This window comes from Aplysia californica, unplaced genomic scaffold (assembly GCF_000002075.1).
Source record: "Aplysia californica isolate F4 #8 unplaced genomic scaffold, AplCal3.0 scaffold01380, whole genome shotgun sequence".
Classification (NCBI taxonomy): domain Eukaryota; kingdom Metazoa; phylum Mollusca; class Gastropoda; order Aplysiida; family Aplysiidae; genus Aplysia; species Aplysia californica.
This window is the reverse complement of record NW_004798650.1, coordinates 37,219-45,915: the sequence shown is the minus strand read 5'-3', so window position 1 is coordinate 45,915 and position 8,697 is coordinate 37,219. Positions and strand designations below refer to the sequence as shown.

The 8,697-nt window shown below is 39.9% G+C and overlaps 1 protein-coding gene across 1 annotated transcript in view; it reads left to right on the top strand.

The window, feature by feature from the left end:
- Positions 1-2,235: 2,235 nt before the first annotated feature.
- LOC101849267 overlaps positions 2,236-8,697 on the top strand; it is a gene marked incomplete at its 3' end in the record, with an annotated part of 22,975 nt that continues 16,513 nt past the window's right edge. Inside the window, 3 exon segments of the mRNA XM_035973541.1 lie at positions 2,236-3,113; positions 6,507-6,722; positions 8,459-8,624. Of these exon segments, the coding sequence (XP_035829434.1) occupies positions 6,528-6,722; positions 8,459-8,624 (361 nt within the window).

The following is an 8,697-nucleotide window of genomic DNA, read 5'->3' as shown; positions in this document are numbered from 1 at the left end:
TTATACATGTGTATATGGGATATAATAACACAGGAGTTCGCTTATCCGTATAGTCCAACGAGAGAGAGACCGACTCGGGTCAGGCAATAATTAAGGGGTGAAAGACTAATTTCTTATCTTATTACATATGTACTTACTTTCCTTTCCTTTTTACCTTTTCGTCCTCTGTTATAGCCGTTAAGCGTCGAGGGGAGATGCAGTTTTCTCTTATTATGCAGATTGAAAGTTAAATACATTCTGCATCATCTGACTGACACATTAAAAATACATGTATGTTACAGGTACTGTCACTCAAAGTTCACACAGAGGAGACATGAGCACTACGTCGCCGTAGCAGTGAAAGGGTTAATGTCCTCTTCATATTCATCATCACGAGGGGGGTTTTCGTGGTAGAGGGGTTACGGTGTTTGCTTCTCATTCAATTGGTCCCGCGGGTTCGAATCCGGTTACGCAATGCAATTCGCTCTTCGCTCCTCCCCCATGACGTCACAGCCTAACGTGCGGAAAGTTTGACTTTTAACTCGCCCCTCCCCCTCCCCTTTTTTTTGTAAGCGAATCGTTTTTAAAATGACAGAAGTAGGGTGTCGAAACGGTAAATGATCATTCATATATATCTCTACTCGTAACTATTGCATTCGTGTGTACGTTTTTAATTTGAAGTACAGTACGTTATTATAGTTTACCCCTGCTCATCACGGGTGAGCTCGATTTTGCGTTGATCTTGTCTCTCTCTCTCTCTCTCTTGCCCTTTTTAACTCTCAGTGGAGTACAGGCCATCAACAGCATTACTCCAGCGAAGCCTGTCCTGAGCATCCTTTTCTATCTGTTTCCATGATGTCCCCGCTTTTTCAATTTCCGCTTGTACCGCTCGCCTCCATGTCATCATTGGTCTTCCCTTCTTACGCTTTCCTTGTGGGTTCCACGTTAAAGCCTGCCTGATGATGCTTGTCGGGGGTCTCCTCAGGGTGTGTCCAATCCATTTCCATTTCGCGTTGATCTTGTGGTGATGGATAATTTCTGACACAGTAGGCCTATAGGCCTATAACACAAACTACATTACCGGGTATATATAACCCAGTAGGCCTACGTTTAGATCTATAACGAATTCATAAAATGACCAATATACTATACAAAAAAAGAAGCCTGACGTGATAGTGATAGAGAAAATGTTTTTCAGATTTGAAATAAGCGTAGCCTGCCTTCTAAGAAAACGCAGTGTAAATTTTGGTCACCGCTAGGCCTGGTCATTGCAATCTAAAAAAAATATTGATTGTTAACCAGCGTTTGTAGGCCTTATAGCCGCAGTCTCATTGCGCTGTCATATAAATTTGTATGCTAACATAATATTATATTTTGCGTATAAGCTTCACCTGTCAAGTAATCTTTGATGCGATCACTCTCTGAGCGCGTTATACATGATCATCTTATACATTTTGTGTAACATTTCTTTTTCTTTTAATTAAAAGAATAAATGGGCAGCTTGATTATATGAGGCCTATTATTCAATTTACTTGCTCAGATTAAATTTACTAGACCTAAGTAAACATTCGTACACAAACAGATGCAACCGCACGACCTTTTTCTTTTAAGTAAATCATTCTGGTGCATTTGATATTGTAATTTGTAATACATTATATATGTCTTGATTATTGAAAACAATCGTTCTTCCGTAGAAATAAATACGACGATATTATAGTAAGCCTGTAGCCTAATAATATGATATAAAGATTCTGCACGCATGGTAATAATTAATCCCACGTACGTACATCTGGCCTTAGATTACTTAGAAATTATGTCACGATGAGGGGTATAACAAACGTTCTTTCAGTTTGTAGCCGCCCGTTCTGTTAATCCATACTCTTCAAAGTCACCAAACGCTCACCTAGCCACCGCCTTCGACAGAAAGATTAATACAATCTAAGACGAGATCAGGTTGACAAAGCCACGCGCCTCATTTTACTACAGGTACAAATTCATTACGATCGTCGAAGTCGGAGGCCTGTACGATACATGTACGACATGTAGGCCTACAGTGTATTATGTTCGATCAGGCCGTACGTTTAGATTAGATCTCGATCTGCATAAAAAGCTGCAGACAACAGTGCGAGCGATCTTACTACATGTACACCGAGATTTATGCCTTTGCAAAGGGCATGCAGGGCGTTGGGACAACGATAAGCTGACATACGCCCACCCCACCCCCTCTTTTTACACGCATAAACACGCCTGGCCATTCCCAAAACAACCGACAAGCTCAACCACAAAATAAAGAAGAAAAACAAAACACACTAAACGCTTTCAGCAAACCATAATTAAGTTATTAAGTGAATGCGATGTTAAAGTCCACATATACGCTGTGCACTTTTCGCCTTATTTAGCAGCGAATATTGGACTAGTGTAGGGTTAGGCCTAGGCTAGACCTCTAGACCAATACACCTTCCCCCTTCTTCTTTCTTCGTACACAGGGAGGTCACGCATCATAACCCAGTTGTAAACACAACCCGGCTGTGGAACACAGGCCGGCTGACTGATAATGTAAACAAATCTCAACCTATTCTCTTTTTCCTTGTTGAATGGTTTTCCTTAGATCCTTTAATTCCTTTCCCATTTAGAACGTGTTTTCACGTCCAAAATTCACTAAAAAGGTAATAATTATCTCAGAAGTCCAGTCAACTTGACCAGCATTATTTTGTTTGCAAAGAAGAGAGAAGTTCTATATAGGCCAACTTCCACCGCTCCCGACCAATCAGATCAAGAAAGACTTGAGGTGATTCTATTTTTATAAAATTTTGTGAAAGTAGGGCTTACACTAAGAAAACATAACGGGGTGTACTCTGCCTCAATTGCAATACAAAAGTATTATACAAAAATTAACAAAATATACAAAGTAGTTTTAAAATAATGTTGTCCATCTTCACACTGAAACACGAAAAGGTAAGCCTAATGCAGCGTAGGGATTTTGGCATCATCTTGAGCCTTGACCCAGTTTCTCCAAGTTCAGCTGTGAATGATGGTGACGATGTAGTGTCTACATCGTTTCACAGAGGTCCCATATCAGAATATCGTTAGTTTTGAAGAATTTCACACAACATCCTACTTTTGTTGTACCAAAGGTAAGATTTTACTGCTTTTTATTAATTCACTTCACTTTTGGTTACGACTGTACAGCTTTCCATTTAAGTTTCTTCGTCCACATGTCGGAACCCGATTATCAAGCCAATGTCCCGAGTGCTCAGGTCGACTTGTTGAACAACAAAACCTGTGTGCATAGATAATGAGATCGTCTGTGGCACCGATACTCGGCATGTTTCATGATTTATGACTTCAATGAATTGATTTGTTTATCAATTTCTATTAACTTGCGATTGATATTGTTTTACTCTTCTCGCATGTCATCAAAAGTCTGTTTTTCCGTCTTCTTTTTCGGCATAATAAGGTGTAACACAACGGTTAAAGTGACACGTGAGTCCAGCGAGTGAGAAAGTCAGTCAGTCGCAAACGCGTGCCCTCTTTGGCCTTGGCCAACCCTGTGCTTTGAACAGCCCAGTGGGGTTCGGTTTCTGGTTACATCAAAGCAGCTGGCATTGACTTATGACCAGTGCCTGTCCTTTGCTTTTGTTTTTATTGAGCTCACGAAAGTTGTTATCAAACCTCGTCCAAATTCGGTTTCAAGTTCAGGAAAGAATCGACCCGGCCCAAATCTATTTATAGCTTAGCTCTGATCTTGCACAGATAGCCAAGTAGGCCTGGTGAAGTAGGCCTTTTAGAGTGCATGACGAATCAATCCACGGGGGTGGGCTCACTGCGCCTAGCGGTTTCAGTCAGTAGATCAAGTTTATTTATCACGGAAAGGAGGGTTCTGGCAGTCAGTGGCTTTCTGTAGCTTATTATTTGTTCTAAATCTAGATTTGGAGATCCACTATCACCAGTCCCATGCCATGAACAGGTAAAGTTTCACAATGACAATCTAGATCTAGATTAGATCTAGATCTAGATCTATATCATAGTATATCTAGTAAAAATCTCATACAGTTACAATCTAGAATCTAGACTAGACTCTAGATCTAAATTCTAGATCTAGATAGATCTAGAATCTAGATCAGATCTAGGCCTATTAATTAAAATAGGCCCAGACTTTTTTTTGGGGTTCTTTTAAATTTCTCCTCCATTTCTGCAAGTTCCTCTAGTCTACAGTGGGGATGGATGGAAAGCAGGAGGAAGGATTAACCCTCAAGTTTTAAAAATGTATCCCAGCTGTCTAGAGATGAGTAGCTTGATTTGATGCTGGGTGTAGACTCAATAAGATTGTTCTTAATAGTTCTTGAGATACTAATCTACTTGAGCCAGCTTTAGTGTAGACTAATGATGTAATAGATCTATAGATCTAGATATATATTGTTTAGTTTGTAAGGGTGAGTCTAGAATCTAGAGATATCTATTGTTTAGAAGGTTGTAAGGGTGAGAGTTTCATCAAACTCCACAGAAAATTGTAAATCCAATCTAGATTTATATCTAGATCTAGATCTAGATCTTAATCTAATCCTTTTTATGATTATGCTGAATGCATTAGGAAAAAATCACATTCTAATTTATTGTTTATAAGAAGAACGAGGAAAGTCTGGAAAGGGTGGGGGATGTGGTTAATCATAACTTTCCCTTTCATTTCGTCTTTGATGTAAACCTACTGAAACTGAAAAAAGTAACAAAATTGAGTCACAAGTTGGTCTGATCAGTGATTTGAAAACAAAGCTGTAAAAAATTGTTAAAAGAATAAGCCAGTATAAGAAATTGAATTGTGTATCCAGTTAAGTTTCTAAATGGGCCACCTTTATTCTTACCTCGGGTGAGAGTAACCTTTGTCTCGCTATTCTCATCACACCCCAAATAATAGCTCCCACCCCGGTGAGGGCATGAGGCGAATACTCCCCCCTGACCTCTCGCAGGCCGATAAAATCACCTAGGCCCTTACTGGTGGCTTACAGCATATGGTTGTGAACGAATCATAATAATGTAAGAACATTTTTCGCCTCTCCAGTTTAAAAAAAAGGCTAATCTAATCCCTACCGACATTGAGCGGGATGTGGGACCGGTCGCCGGCTGGACCATTAGTTGTTTACACACTTAACGATGGCAGGCCCCTCACTCTCTGCCTGCACACAATACATTATTCAAGGAACAGAGAGCGTGTACGAACGTAACGAGACACGAGCACGAGACCATGCTATTGCACGGCGGTTGAAGGGTTGTAAATTATTCAGACCAAATGGATGAGTGCGTTAAATCGTGTTAACTAGTTTAATAATTTTAAGCAATCCAAGCTCTTTACTTTATCTTTCATTCTTTCTTTTTTTTTTTCCTTGCCTCTTCTGTCCCCTTATTCTTCAACATTTGGAGTTTGGAGCACAAAAAAAAAGCCAGAGAGCCAAATGAAATTCTCCTGGCCAGACGCGATCCAAGAGAGCCAAATTTCTGGGATTTGGCTCCAATTTGACAACCCTCACTGTGACTAGATCTAGATGTATGTCTTTTTGGACACCAACACGATCCTGTGGAGCATTTTCCCCCGTAACCTCAGCCCTGATCCCTCTTGGGTCTTTTCCGGTAAAACAAGGGAGGGGATGAGAATAGTGAGACATAGGTTATTCTCACCCGGGGTGAGAATTTAACCACTTCCTTCTAAATAATGTTGTAGGCTAGGATTCATTGTCTATGTTTGGATTTTAAAAAGTTAGCACCTTTACTCATGACCTTAAATAGATGTTAATGTTATATATATAATATTACTGTAAAGTGATGAGAGTTACTGAAGAGAATTGTTGAAACTTCTTAAACTTTGTCTTTTCCTGTTTGTTGATAAGAGCAGACTGGCATGATATTAGTATCACTTGGTCTCTTTGGCCTTTTTGGTTAATGGGTGCTATAAATAAAAATTTTAACTGCCTTGTTTTGGTCTAGAGCCAAGTGAATGTTCATCCCTTATTCAAGACGGATTGTTTGAAGTTGCTGACATTTCAGCAAATTGCAAGTGATAACTAATCTTCAAATGTTGTAGAGCACTTTCTAATGCAAGATGTGTGTTACTCCTCCTCCCCCTTCCTTATTTTTTCTTGGAACTTTTTAAACTGTAAGATTGTAAATTTCCTTTGAGTTCCCAGGCCAGATGGCTGCTTTAAATGACCTACATTTTCTATTTTCCATTTGCAATTGTGGTTCTGACATTTGAAATCAAATTATTTTTTTATTTGCTCACCTGTATAATAATATTAATATATATATATATATATATATATATATATATGTATAGTGGCCCTTTCGTTATCAACATCATATTATGAGTAACACATTTGAGTTCACTTTCACATGTTTTGCACTGCAAAATACTTTCTGTGATATCATCTTGAAAGTAATCATGCTGTCAGCAACTGAAAGACTCAAAATTCTCTTTTTGCTCATTAAAAAACCCCCAACAAAATTGTAATGCCTCCTGATCTGTCAATCGTTCCCAGTTACAATCACACTGTGTCGAGATGGATGGTGATGGTGGAGAGAAAAAGGAAGTTCGTCGGCCGATGAACGCCTTCCTGATCTTTTGCAAGCGTCACCGCAGTGTGGTGCGGGAAAAGCACCCCGAGCTGGACAACCGCAGCGTGACACGTGTACTGGGCGACCTCTGGGCCAACCTCGGTGAGGAGAAGGCGACCTACACTACTTTAGCCAAACAGGTGAGTCCGTGGGTGGTTGGCGGGTGCTCTGGTGTGGTTTGCTTTTTCTTTCCTTCTATCAAACGTCTATCGTCCTTATCTCCCCTTCTTCTTTTTTATGTTTGTTTCTCTCTTGTAACACCTCTAATCTTCTGGCGCTCATATGACCTTATGCAGTTGCAAGCGCCGTAAAACCCTCTACTAAAACTACTAAAAAAAAAACAGGTGAGTCCAGGGGCCCTCTAGGGGCTTGAGTATAATGAGAGTGGGGGGAGGGGAGGGGGAATTTGTTTGAATATATTAATATATACTGAGGTTCGTATTTCTAGATTTTAAAAAATCCTCTTTGTTGGCCCTTGTGTGTATTGTATGGGGACACACTTTTTTTAACCATGTAGTTTTGGAAGAATTTCACTTTTGAGATTGTTTGTACATTTTTTTCTTTGTATTGTGGTGTGTTTTCTATTGTTATTTGTTAATATTGTCTTGTTTGCGTGAGAACCAACAAGTGAAGTTATTGCACTTGAAATGCCTTTGCTATGACTCTTTAGAAGATGTTGTATTACGAAAATTATGTGCAATAAAGAAAGAAACAATAAAAGCCTTTCAAGTGTAAACTTGTATAGCATTTTTTGAAAAATAAAAATGTGAGGCATCGTGGTCTTCTTCTTCTCGATCGCATCACACTTGAAGTCCGGTATCTGTCATAAATTGGGCTGTCCTGCTCAGTTCATCTGTCAGCCTGTATAGCTTCTCTTGTAGTGTCAGTGGGGTTGGCCACGTTTCCTGTCTCAGGGCCCTGTGTGTCTTGCAGTGCTGAAGGATGTGCTCCACAGTTTGGTCCGCCTCTCCACACTGGCATTTTGGTGATTGTGCTAGTTTAAAACATCTGTACATATGTTGTCTAAGTCTTTGTGTGTTGTGTTGTTAATCATAAGATCATCACTTGTTCTTGGCGGAACAGCTCATGGTGGCTATCTGGTGTCTGGGGTGCTTTAAACTGTGTATTTATAATAGTTTTTATTTCTGTGTAGTTAACTCTGTTGTCTGGTTGCTTGAATGAGGCACCGTGGTGAAATCAGGCGCTTGTCAAAATAATGAAATCGAAGAAAACAGCATATTCCCAATGGTTAGGCAATTTTTTACAGAATTTTTGTTTTTTTGGCTTATCACATCTTACGTCAGTTGGAAAACCCATTTTGTGTGGACATTACTGAAAAATATTAATTACAGACAGAAGATAATGTAAATTTCCATTTCCCATACACACTCTCAAACTATAGACGTTACCAAACTTTGGCTACTATTTAATTTCTCGATAATTTACCTCTGAAACCAGGTGACCCATACCTTCTTCAATCGAAAGTATCTCGACTTCCATTCAAATTAGACGAGTACTTCTTTCATTGAATGCAAAGCAAATGAACAAGCTGTAATATGATGATACCCTTAGCTCCACAAGCTCAAGTGGGTGGTTGGCGGGTGCTCTGGTGTGGTTTGCTTCTTCTTTCCTATCAAACATCTATCGTCCTTATCTCCCCTTCTTCTTTTTTATGTTTGTTACTCTCTGTCTTGTAACACCTCTAATCTTCTGGCGCTCATATGACCTTATGCAGTTGCGAGCGCCGTAAAACTTCTACTAAAACTAAACTAACACAAGCTCAAAAAAAAAAATGATGAGCGCCTGATTCCACCATGTGGTGACACAAATGATTCAGTGGAGACTGCAATGTTTTTGTGTGTTCCAATGTCTCCAGTACAAGGATGCGTTTATGAAGGCCAACCCGGATTACAAGTGGCACAACACGGACAAGTCCAGCTCAGCGGCAAGCAAAGTGACCGCGAAACCCACCAATTCCAGGGTCATCAAGAACGTCGCCGATCTTGTTCCTGAAGGGGGGATAACTCCGGGAAAACTTGCAGGTATCCTAGATGGGTCGATCTACTGATCTCTTTCTCTGTCTGTCTGTTTGTCTGTCTTTCTGTCTATCTGTCT